The sequence below is a fragment of the Dama dama genome, chromosome 4 (assembly GCF_033118175.1).
Source record: "Dama dama isolate Ldn47 chromosome 4, ASM3311817v1, whole genome shotgun sequence".
Taxonomy (NCBI): domain Eukaryota; kingdom Metazoa; phylum Chordata; class Mammalia; order Artiodactyla; family Cervidae; genus Dama; species Dama dama.
In genome coordinates this window covers 27,970,270-27,982,835 of record NC_083684.1, presented here as the reverse complement: position 1 = coordinate 27,982,835, position 12,566 = coordinate 27,970,270, and the positions used below count along the sequence as shown (strand labels likewise).

Here is a 12,566-nt window from a genome sequence, read left to right as displayed (position 1 = left end):
TGCCCCCTACTGCTCACAAATGAAAAAATCGGAGGCAGGCTGGTACAAAGTAGGAATGTAACCAGCCCGTGCCAGTTCCATCCCCAGCACACAACTATCCGTTGGAAGGGCACCACCAGTCACAGAACCATAGACTTTTCCAATGATTATTCTCGTCTCTCCCAATAGCAAAAGTACATTATTACGCGTTTGTTAAAAGTCATTACAAAAAGGCTTGAAGCAAAGCTTAAATTTAATTTAGAAGTGTCATTCCTTTTATCTTGGCCCAAACCTTCACTCCGCTGATAACCATCATCCTGAGACTTGCTGAGACACAGAGCCCATTGATTTCACTTAGAACACTCAGTAACACCACACCAACTGCAAGGAAACTGGCTCTGGCCAATTCCCAAGACTGTTCTTCTTTTTAGTATTTTTACACAAGAGTTATGAAGAACAGATAGTTTATCTAAAGAGCCAGCACCACCAAGTTAAAAAAAAAAAAATATATATATATATATATTTTAAACTATTTAGTTATATATATATGTGTGTGTGTGTGTGTGTACATATATAACTAAATAGTTTAAGTGAATTTGTAATGAACATCACTGGTAAGCTCACAAAACCAAAGATTTCACTTTAAAAAAAAAAAAGCCCTCGAACAAAAGCAATTCAAAAATATATTTTTTAAAACACTACAAGTGAGTTTCTTTCTTATTTCACCAACTCTAATTGTTTAATTGTTACAGTTTGCCAACTCTAATTCAAAGAACTGTTAAATTACAATCCCAAAGTCAACCTATGTCTTAAGATCAAGGTTCAGCAAGTAAAGAAGTTCTAACTCGTATGTGCGTGCTAAGTCACTTCAGTCTTATCCGACTCTGCGACCTCATGGACTGTAGCCTGCCAGGCTCCTCTGTCCATGGGGATTCTCCAGGCAAGAATATTGGAGTGGGTCACAATGCCCCCCTCCAGGGGATCTTCCCAACCCAGGGATTGAACCCATGTCTCCAGCAGCTCCTGACTTGCAGGTGGATTCTTTACCACTGAGCCACCAGGGAAGTTTCTAACTCATGTAGATAAATAAATAAAACCAGAATTACACTGTGAAAAAGAAATTCTCTCAAAATGAAGCTGCCTTTATATATACATCCCAGGAAAAACTGGATCATACTCTGCACAGCCTAATTTTAGGAACAGAACTAACTGAGGAAATTTCAGCACGAAATTTTCAGCATCTCCAATCCAGTTGTACAATGCTCCATTTTGAACTGATTCATGTCTTTGGAGAAATCCATTTTTGTGATACTGTTAGTACGCTAAAAGGATTACAACATTCCTCCCCCTAAACACACATCCATGAAAAGGTGTGGTTTAGAGATTTAAGGAAAAGGCTAGGTAGCCGGGACTTCTGGATTCTGATTCAGACTTTCAAACTGGGGTGCCATCACGGTTGTGACTTGGTATTTTCATTATTATAAAACAGGGATTGGCAAAAACTACCTATTTTTGCAAATTGGTTCACTGTTTCTAGCACATCTCATAAAGTCTGCACAGCGGTATTCTCTCAAGAGTTTAGCAGGCTTTTATCACTTTTCCACTACATTCCAAACTTGATGATCTGGAAGTAGAACAGTGAGGGGGTGCGAGGCATGACCCTAGAGCTGGTCTTCCTGAGTTCTAACTCCAGTTCCCCGACTCAGCTGTATGACCTTGAGGAAGTTAGGGAAACCTTTTGTGCTCCAGTCTCCTTGGGCTTCCCTTGTGGCTCAGACGGTAAAGAATCCGCCTGCAATGCAGGAGACCCCGGTTCGATCCCTGGGTCAGGAAGATCCGCTGGAGAAGGGATAGGCTACCCAGGCCAGTATTCTTGGGCTTCCCTGGTGGCTCAGCTGATAAAGCATCTGCCCGCAATGCGGGAGACCCAGATTTGGCCCCTGGGTGGAGAAGATGCCCTGAGAAGGGAAGGGCAACCCACTCCAGTATTCTTGCCTGGAGAATCCCCATGGACAGAGGAGTCCATGGGGTTGCAAAGAGTTGGACACGACTAAGTGACTAACACACAATACCACACAAAACTCTCTGTGTAAAATGGGAGAAAAAGACCTACTTTATGAAATTATCACAGACATTAAATAAATTATATATATAATATTTAGAATGGTGTATGGAACTTAGTAAGTATCATGTGCGTGCATGCACGTGCAGTCACTAACTCATGTCTGACTCTGCAACCCCCTGGACTGTAGCCCACCAGGCTCCTATGTCCATGGAATTTTCCATTTTCTCCTCCAGGGGATCTCCCCAACCCAGGGATTGAACCTGTGTCTCCTGCCTCGGCAGGTGGATTCTTTACCACTGAGTCACCTGGGAAGCCCGATTTGGTATTATTACTACAATTTAAATTTAGACTTAACCCAAGTGGCCTCAACAAGAGTTCCTACTACACATGCCCTGAATTCCATGCTCTGGTCACACTATACTTCCCCCCTTATGACCTTGTTTCTAGAATGACTGGGACATAACGCTTCTCTCAGAATGCCTTCTGCAACCGACCCTCCTTCTCCCCACTCAAGGTCCCCAAAAGCCACATCTGTTGTTCACAACTGTCCCAGCTCCAATGCTCTGAATTTAATACTCCTGCCTCTGGACAGTGATTTTTTTTCTTTAAATCTCTATTACAGGATTTCATTTGAGTTAATGTAACACCTGGCTATATTCACACTTCTCTCCTTGTTAACCCGAATGCAGTGGTTAAGGGCACAAGCTCCAGAGCCAGGAGGCCTGGGATTCAATCTCCCTCTGCCACTTACTCCATGACCTTGGGCGAGGGCACTTCATTTCTCTAGGCCTTGGTTTTCATGTCTATAGATTAACAGTTTCTGCACCTCACCAGACTGTCGTAAGAACTTTAACAGTTTAACTTTAAAAGTTAATATAGGGAGAACTCTTAGAATAGTGCCTGGTACCTATAAAAATGTAGATGAAGTTTAGGAATTATTGCTGCACTGTTCTCATGGTCACTTCCCAACATATGTCTAACATGGTGCCTTGTACACAGGAAAAGTGAGAAGTGAAAGTCGCTCAGTTTCATGTCCAACTCTTTGTGAACTTATGGACTATACAGTCCATGGAATTCTCCAGGCCAGAATACTGGTGTGGGTAGCCTTTCCCTTCTCCAGGGGATCTTCCCAACCCAGGGATCGAACCCAGGTCTCCCACATTGCAGGCAGATTCTTTACCAGCTGAGCCACAAGGGAAGCCCAAGAATACTGGAGTGGGTAGCCTATCCCTTCGCCAGCAGATCTCCCCAACACAGGAAGTGAACAGGGGTCTCCTGCATTGCAGGTGGATTCTTTACCAACTGAGCTATCAGCGAAGCCCTGCACGTAGGAAGTGCTCAGTAAAGGTTCAATGCACTGAACTCAGCTTGTGCTGATCAAATCCTGGCTGTCTCCATTACCTTACAAAGAGTAAGTACAGTGGATTTAGAATGTTGTGTTAGTTTCAGGTGCAGACCAAAGCCACATATACCAAAGCATATATACATACACACATATATAAACCTATTCTTTTTCAGATTCTTTTCCATCATAGGTTATTACAAAATACTGAGTAGAGTCCCCTGTGCTATACAATAGATCCTTTCTGATTATTTTATACACAGGAGTGTGTCTATGTTAATCCTAAACTCCCAATTTATCCCTCCTCACCTCCCTTTCCCCTCTGGTAACCATAAATTGGTTTTCTAGATCTGTGATCCAACTTTTGTTTTGAAGATGATTTCATTTGCATCATTATTTTAGATTCCACGTATAAGCTATATCATATGATGTTTGTCTTTCTCTTGCATTGACCCAGGCAAAGCAGGCAGCCGAGGGCTGATAGGGCATAACATCCCAAGAAATCCGCTCCCAGATACTTACCAACCACTCCATCTTCCTCCACATCTCTTCCAGCTGACTCATGGGCTGATACCACCAGTCAGTACACTTTTTGTGTCGACTGCCTTGAAACCAAAACTGTCTCAGCCATTCAAACTCGACCTGGGGATCATAAAGACAAGACCGTGGTTATAATGTCCCCGTGATGGACAATCAAGGACAGTGGACTTCGTCACTCAGCTCTCCTCCAGTAACTTCACAGCCATAGGGTGAGAAAAAGTGAGAAAAGCTCAGCCTAACCAGTTCCCAATATAACTCAAAGTCTCTGGAGCCTTTTCACAAAGTCAGGGAGGAAGTAGACTTAGAGCTTAGGGAGACAACCCAGGTCAGGCTGGGGAGGGGGTTTTCAGCCACATTCATCATTCAGACATGAGGAAGCTATCAGTCAATCACGACAAATCCTGAGATCCTAAAGCATATGACAGCCTGCGCTGTGTAGGATGGGAAAGGTATAATCAAACAAAATATGTTTTCATTAAACATCTTTATTAAAGAATAGTGCTGCAAGGAGATCAAACCAGTCAATCCTAAAGGAAATCAACCCTGAATATTCACTTGAAGGACTGAAGCTGAAGCTCCGATACTTTGGCCACCTGATGCGAAGAGCTGAGTCACTGGAAAGACCCTCATACTGAGAAAGACTGAAGGCAAAAGGAGAAGAGGGCAGCAGAAGATGACGTGGTTAGATGGCTCAATGGACGTGAATCTGAGCAAACTCTGGGAGATGGCGAAGGACAGGGAAGTCTGGCGTGCTGTAGTCCATGGGGTTGCAAAGAGTCAGACACGACTTAGCGACTGAAAAGCAACGACAAAAAGAGCAAAACACAGACACATATTAGGAGGTACCAATTTTAAGTAATTTTAGATCTAAAATAATCAAAGAATTTACCCATGGGCCAGGAGGAGCTGGCAGTAAGGTGTTCATGTAACTGAACAATATAAAGTTAATTATGGAGGCACACATGACACCTACAGAACCATTCAAACTGTCACTTTCACTTCAGTCAGGGCAAATGACAATAGGTAAAAAGCACAGTAAAGCCACTAATCATTTCTCTTCCTTCCTAAGAACCTACTGTGGTAAATTTCAAATATTTCTCTCCTCAGCACCCTTTTACTCTAGCCAAATCCCATGATTCATCTGGTAACCCATTGCCTTTCCCAGTTTCAGTCCACATGGTCTGGGTAGCGCTCTACTTCTAAAACCAGGAGTGGAACACGCAACCCTATCTGAGCCAATCAGCCCATCACACTTCTCCAGCCACAGAAATGGACTTAGGGGAAACAGGCATATGATCAATCAGAATAAGACTGTCAGAAGATTCAGGAAAAGGATTCTGCAACCATTTTGAAGACTGGAAAGAATGGAGGCAACACAGCTGCAAGATGAACAGATTAAAAAACCAGGTCCTAGTCAAATCAACTGACTCTTTTTTTTTTTTTTTTTTTATTAGTTGGAGGCCAATCACTTCACAACATTTCAGTGGGTTTTGTCATACATTGATATGAATCAGCCATGGATTTACACGTCTTCCCCATCCCAATCCCCGCTCCCACCTCCCTCTCCACCCGATTCCTCTGGGTCTTCCCAGTGCACCAGGCCGGAGCACTTGTCTCATGCATCCCACCTGGGCTGGTAATCTGTTTCACCATAGATAGTATACATGCTGTTCTTTTGAAATATCCCACCCTCACATTCTCCCACAGAGTTCAAAAGTCTGTTCTGTATTTCTGTGTCTCTTTTTCTGTTTTGCATATAGGGTTATCGTTACCATCTTTCTAAATTCCATATATATGTGTTAGTATGCTGTAATGTTCTTTATCTTTCTGGCTTACTTCACTCTGTATAATGGGCTCCAGTTTCATCCATCTCATTAGGACTGATTCAAATGAATTCTTTTTAACGGCTGAGTAATATTCCATGGTGTATATGTACCACAGCTTCCTTATCCATTCATCTGCTGATGGGCATCTAGGTTGCTTCCATGTCCTGGCTATTATAAACAGTGCTGCAATGAACATTGGGGTGCACGTGTCTCTTTCATATCTGGTTTCCTCAGTGTGTATGCCCAGAAGTGGGATTGCTGGGTCATATGGCAGTTCTATTTCCAGTTTTTTAAGAAATCTCCACACTGTTTTCCATAGCAGCTGTACTAGTTTGCATTCCCACCAACACTTCAACTGACTCTTGATCAAGCTAATCCTGAAGCCTCTTAGGCTTAAACCATTTCAGGTTGAGTTTTCTGCTTCCTGCACTGAAATAATCCCAACATATGTAGGTGAGAGACTAACTTAAGCTTTAAAAGAGTAAGAAGTTGTTTCCTATGTATTTTCTATCACTTATCTTCAGTTTGAAAAGCAAATTTTACCATCAAAGTACAACTTCATTCATCCCAAAGCTCTTTTTACTTCTGCTGTCTAAAGAAATGTAGAGCTTTCACAGCTTAATATTGGTTAAGGTTGGCTTTGCTAAGGTAATCATGTTCCATATACAGGCACTGAGTTATTATAGTCTTCACCTGTTACCACAAAGAATTTTTTGTTTGTTTATCCACGCTGAACTTTCATGAGGCAAACAAAAGCAACTTGTGAAGATTTAACAATGGTGAAAACCACTCAAATGACTAACCTGAGAACACCAAGTCATATGAAAGGGTTTTAGTTTACATTAACTAAATGTTTGTTTGATATGTAGAACTGATTTCAGTTAAAGCTGTTTAAACAGGGAAAAAAGGGAATGTAGACAATATTCAGACAATAGCTGCTAAACTTTATCTGTGGTATTAAAAGACAGTGGTTAACAGAGGTAAACTTTACTGCTTTGAAAGGAAAATGAATACAAGTGTAGTTCAACTTCTCTGAAAATACAGGTTTAACAACATTATTTATTACAAGGAAAAAAAAACAGAGTTCTTTCTAGATTTCACATGAAATCTGTTCACATTACAGGAACAGCCTGTCAGCAAAGCTTCAAGCCCCTATGTTAGGGAGAGTTGAAAGGGTTTTGCTTTTAATTTTTTTTTAATCTTTGGGCTGGTTATTTCCATTATGACAACAAAACACACAAGCCTTGGCAACCATGATATCACAGGAAACAAAATAATTATCATTTGTAATTAGTTCATTCAGTCTGTAAAGGTACAAGAGTCTGGATTTCAGTAAATGAAAACTCAGAAGAGTGGAGCATACTTGGAAACTCTGCTATAGGACAAGGTAGCAAAGAAAGATCTTGTCCGTTTTAATAAATAATGATGTTTGCTTCCTCTTTAGATGCCCCAACTATCTTTTGAAACAGACAGTGTCATGGTTAAGAATAAAGTCTCTGGAGTCAGTTCTAGGCTCCACTCCCGTACAGCTCTGTCATCTGTAAAATAAAGATAATTACATAATCACCACATAGTTTTGTGGTGAGGATTAAGTGGGTTAATAATGAATAGCCAAGCATGCCGGACACTTGGGAGATACTAAGAATACAGACCAAAGGAGACCACAAGGCCCAGCACTCCTTGTCCTCAAGAATCTCAAAATCTTATGAAATTTTTGAGCAAGAAAAGTTTTAACAACCATGTCAATTCATGTTCACCCCCTGTCCACTGAGGCCGGTCCAGAAAAGTTCAACCCTGAAACTTATACCCAACAAGAGTTTTTTTTTCAGGCGTGGAAGTACTGCCCATGAGATACAATCTTTGTGGGCATGAAACCCACTGGCATGTGTTTTAATCAACTCCGTAACCTGGCTTTTTCACTCTGACATTGTGGGCAGAAACTATTACAGGATATTCATCAAATGCTGCCCTCGCCAGTTCTAACATTGCCAAGATAAGCAGTTGGCACTTTCCTTAAAATTAATTAAGAAAGCAAAAAATATTCCCAGCTGCCTAATTCAGTTTGGGTTAACAAAATAAAAGCAGTCAGCCACCCTTCTACCCCAAACTCTGCAGATGAGGAAGGAAAGAGGCAGGGCAGATGCTGCATAAAACCAAAGGGCCAGGACTCAGAATAGAGCACAAATCCTATTACTTCAAGGCTAAAAAGAATCAGTCTCACCATACTGGCTGACTGACAACGGTCTAGCCATGACTAGAGGAGGCTCTTCAACTCTTCTCCAGAGGGTAGTCCCTCCGGCCAGGCTCTCAGCTTCTCTTGAGGTGCTGTCATTGTTCACGATGCTTTTAAACCACACTCCCAGGTTTCAGACATGCACTTAATGGAAATTCACTAATATCTGATCTTTGGCATAATGGCAACACAATGATACGGAATTCCCACAGGTGTCAGAAGGCGCACTGACAAGTCTAGAGAACTTGCAGGATCTTGAAGGGCCTTCTGAATCATCAGAGAAAAATGAACACATGTTTCCAACAGTGTTAGTTACGCAGCTGTGACCCAGAGAACCATCTCTTAGAACCTTTCTAATTCACCTGCACCTGACTGCTCCGTGGAACAGTCAATAGAGGGGTCAATCAAGAAAAGCTTTTCTCCTAGAAATGTCTAGAAAACTCTGAAGGTGAAGCACAAACAGAATCCATCTGCTGACCTGAACGGTAGTCACTGGGAACTTAGGCAATGGGGAGCAAAGCTTATAAGATTCCCAAATCACATTTCTGAGTCACTACATCACTGTACAGTTGGAAATCATTTGCATCACTCTTACAGGTAAGCAAATGTCACCTACTTCTGCCAAGTTAGTTTCAATCCTTGGTTTGATCCCAGGTCAGCTTATGCATGAGGGGTGGGAACATGCCCACAGGGGTAAATGTCTCGCTATCGTAAATGAAATAAGTGTTTTCAAGCAGAAAAATATTAGAACGATATTAGTATCTAATATTAGATATTAGAACAGAGAGAGATGCTAAGGCTCAATCTACAAAGAGTTACTCCATGAAAGCCCTCTCGCAGGAGTTCTAAGGAAGATACAGGTCTGATCAGAGCAAATGAGAACCAAATGATGACATCAAATAGTAATGGGTTGGCCAAAAAGTTCATTTGGCCAACATATTGTGTTCATAACATCTTATGTTTGTAATATCTTATGGAAAAACCTGAATGAACTTTTTGGCCATGGAAAAACTTGAACCAACTTTTTGGCCAACCCAATACATTCTCCTAGGGGAAATTTACTAGGTGACAAGAATGAATTCCACATTTTATAATTTTTAAGAAGGAAAAGACTATTTTATAAAACACAGAGGAAGGGTCTATTAAACTTGACCAAAAACCTGTTTAAGCATCTTAAATTGGAAAAACAATATATCCTTCAGGTACTGAGTTCCGATCTCCAAGGTCCCCAAACTGCTTGGTTATAAACTATCTAAGACAAGGAAGACCAACCACATTGAAACCTGCACAGCACAAAGGTCTTCAGACATAAAACCAAAGGCTTCATCCTATAATTAGTCCAGCAAAGGCCTTTGAGAGACAGGAAAGCACACAGTAAGAAGTGTGGGGAAGATTATGGACACTCATGCTCTCATTCACAGAGCAGAACACAGCAGAGTGTGAGCATGCCAACTCGCGTGGCAGAAGAAGAGCATCTGATGACATGCTCTGACATGTGGAATTCATTCTGAAAGCAAGGACATGACCTTGAAGAATCAAAGACTGGGGGGTTGGAGAAGACTGGTAAACATGCTACTTAGATTAAGACCTCCCCATTCAAGCTGAGGCTAGCCTCCAGGGGCTAACGTTTCTGATACATCTCTGCCCCCATCCCCCCCACCCCACTAACATATACAATGTCAAAAGCAGCCAGCCACTTTCTCAAGCACATGGGTTCAGATGACAGTATTTTTCCTCTGGTTAGATAAACAGTGTGATTTTACAGACAACCCCCACCCATCGCTGGTAACAAAACATCACAGTCAGTCACAGAAGACCAGAAAGGATGGAAAAGAGCCCACATACGTGTTAAAGAACACAACCATCCTGGTGCATCGCTAGCCTGGCTCCTAAACCTGCAAGGTGTTTACAGAAGGCGATAGGGAGTAAGACATAACTTTGCATCCAAGTCTAACTGAGTGAGGTCACCGGGCCCACAGATGCTTCTCTTTCCTCAAGTTCTAATTCTCAGCAGGGTCTCCAGCAGGAACTGGTGGCAGAGAACACAGGCCACTTAGTAAACAAAAGGGAGTGAGGAAAGTCAGTCCTGGGTTTAGCTGAGCATTAGAAGTGATTACTATTTCCCTGAAAGGCAGAATTTGTCTGCCTTTGGTTCTGGAGATTATGGCATATTTCACAAACTATGGAGCAGCTCATAAGATAATTAAATATCTTTTTAAAGATATTACATGACTTTAAGATAGAGACACAGATTTAGAGAACAAGTGTACGGACACGAAGCAGGGAAAGTAGGGGGAATAAATTGGGAGACAGTGACATTTACATACTACTATGTAGAAAACAGACAACTAATAAGAACCTACTGTATAGCATGGGGGGGAAAAAAGAAGCGGGACAAAACAGTAGGACATAATATTAAGTTAACCTTAAAAATGCATTCCAATATACAGTAGGTACAGACAAATACTGTTTGATTCCACTTACATGAGAATAGGGAAATCCATGGAGTCAGAAAGTACATTGGTAGACGCCAGGGGTCAGGGGTGTGGTGGGGCAGGGGAGGCTGAGGACGGGGAACGGGGACTTAAGCGTTTAATGGGGATAGAGTTTTGTGTTTAATGGGGACAGAGTTTCAGTTTAGGAAAGCTAAAAATTTGGGAGACGGATGATGGTGAGAGTTGTACCACAACGTGAACCATAGTGCTACTGAACCATACAGTCAAATATGTTTAAAATAGTATGTTTTAAAATAAAATAGTATGTTTTATATTATGTGACTTGTATCACAGAAAAAAAAAACATTGAAAGAAAATATTAATGGCTCTGTGTGAACACTGTTCTCCTCTGCTCAAAACCCCTCAGTGGTTCCCTATTACCCTCAAAGTAAAAAGCAAAGTCCTGGTCCTGACAGACACCTCCAATGACCAATACGACCTTCGGCTCCTCGTCCCCTGGCACCGTCTCCATGACCTCATCTCCTGGAACTCTCAGCCCCACTCCCACCACTTACATGGGACTGTCCCTCAGTTAGTCCATAAACACCAGGCATTCTCCCACTGCACCAGCCCATGCAGCGGTTTTTCCCTCTGCCTGAAACACTGTGACCTGGATATCCACGTGGCTCCCTCCCTCACCTCCTTCAAGTCTCTGCTCAAAGGACATCTTATAGTGGGGATGCTCTCTGCTTACCTTAATCTCCTCTACTTTAGTTTTTTCCAACATATTATATAATGAACTGATGGAGGGTGTTTATTGTTTATCATCATCTCCCTGCACTAGAATGTCTATTTTACTTACCAGTCTATCCAAAAACAGTAAAGTGTATGCCTACAATGTGGGAGACCCGGGTTCAATCCCTGGGTCGGGAAGATCTCCTGGAGAAGGAAATGGCAACCCACTCCAGTATTCGTGCCTGGAAAATCCCATGGATGGAAGAGCCTGGTAGACTATAGTCCATGGGGTCGCAAAGAGTCAGACACGACTCAGCAACTTCACTTCACTTATCCAAAAGCATCTTTCCAGAGCGCTTTGTGCATGTTCAGTAATTATTTATTCAAAAGATGATTGAGAACATTTTTGTATTCTATATTCTCCACCAATCATTCTAACTACACCAAAGAAAAAATCTTTGATGGATGACAATCTTCAATAATTCTCTACCACTTGGTAACCTCTTTTTTTATATAATTTTTTTTAAGGTATATTTACCCACCATGAAGGGCTTCCCAGATGGCTCTGGGGGTAAAGAATCCACGTACAATGCAGGAGACACAAGAGATGCAGGTTTGATCCCTAAGTTGGGAGGATGCCCTAGAGGAGGGCATGGAAATCCACTCTAGTATTCTTGCCTGGGAAATCCCATGGACAGAGGAGCCTGGCGGGCTACGGTCCGTAGGATTGCAAAGAGTCAGATATGCTGAAGCGACAGAGCACACACACATGCACCCACTACAAAATTCACCCATTTTCAGTGTAGAATTCAATGACTTTTAGAAAGTGTATGAAGTTCTGCACTAATCTTACTTCTTAACATGAAAAATGAAGACTGTAGGCCCAGTACCTTCTTTAGCCAAAAGCATCTGCTAGAATAGCATAACATTGCTGTTTTCACAGGCTAGAGTTTTCTGGTTATCTTTTCTTTTGGCTGCTGATATTGGCTTTCCACTTAAAAGTGGTAATATAAAGCTTCCTTTTTAAAGACTTTTATTTACATCAAAAATGAGCTGATTCTTTAGAAAGTACTGAAAAGATAACAATAGATACAGTCCAAAGATAGAGCAAAAATTGACAGGGTATTCATGAAAATACCAAACTTTGTGAAACACTGACTCAGGGGACCCAGACCTGCTGGTCTCACAGACTTCAAAATTTTGTAAACAAAAGGCACCTGCTCTGAGGATTCACTTTCAGCTTCCTTCAGTCCTTGTTGGAAGATTATCCTTCATGGGCCTCTTGCATTTCTACACACCTTGCCTTTTGTTTCAGCCTCTCATTGCAAGGATGTGTGTATGTTAATACCCTTGGAAAATATAATTTCCAAGGTTTGATAAAAGACTTAGAGGAAAAAGATGTGCCTTGATT

The 12,566-nt window shown here is 41.7% G+C and overlaps 1 protein-coding gene across 6 annotated transcripts in view; it reads right to left on the bottom strand.

Moving 5' to 3' along the window:
• The window catches only part of FTO (FTO alpha-ketoglutarate dependent dioxygenase), a 414,507-nt gene that overhangs the window by 231,481 nt on the left and 170,460 nt on the right, over positions 1 to 12,566 (bottom strand). For all 6 annotated transcript variants that reach the window (XR_009692357.1, XR_009692356.1, XM_061138527.1 and 3 more), the window contains exon 7: positions 3,909 to 4,028. Coding sequence is in view for 4 of the 6 variants with exons in the window: in XM_061138527.1 (XP_060994510.1) it covers positions 3,909 to 4,028 (120 nt within the window). In the remaining 2 variants the exon portion in view is untranslated. The remainder of the gene's footprint in view (positions 1 to 3,908; positions 4,029 to 12,566) is intronic.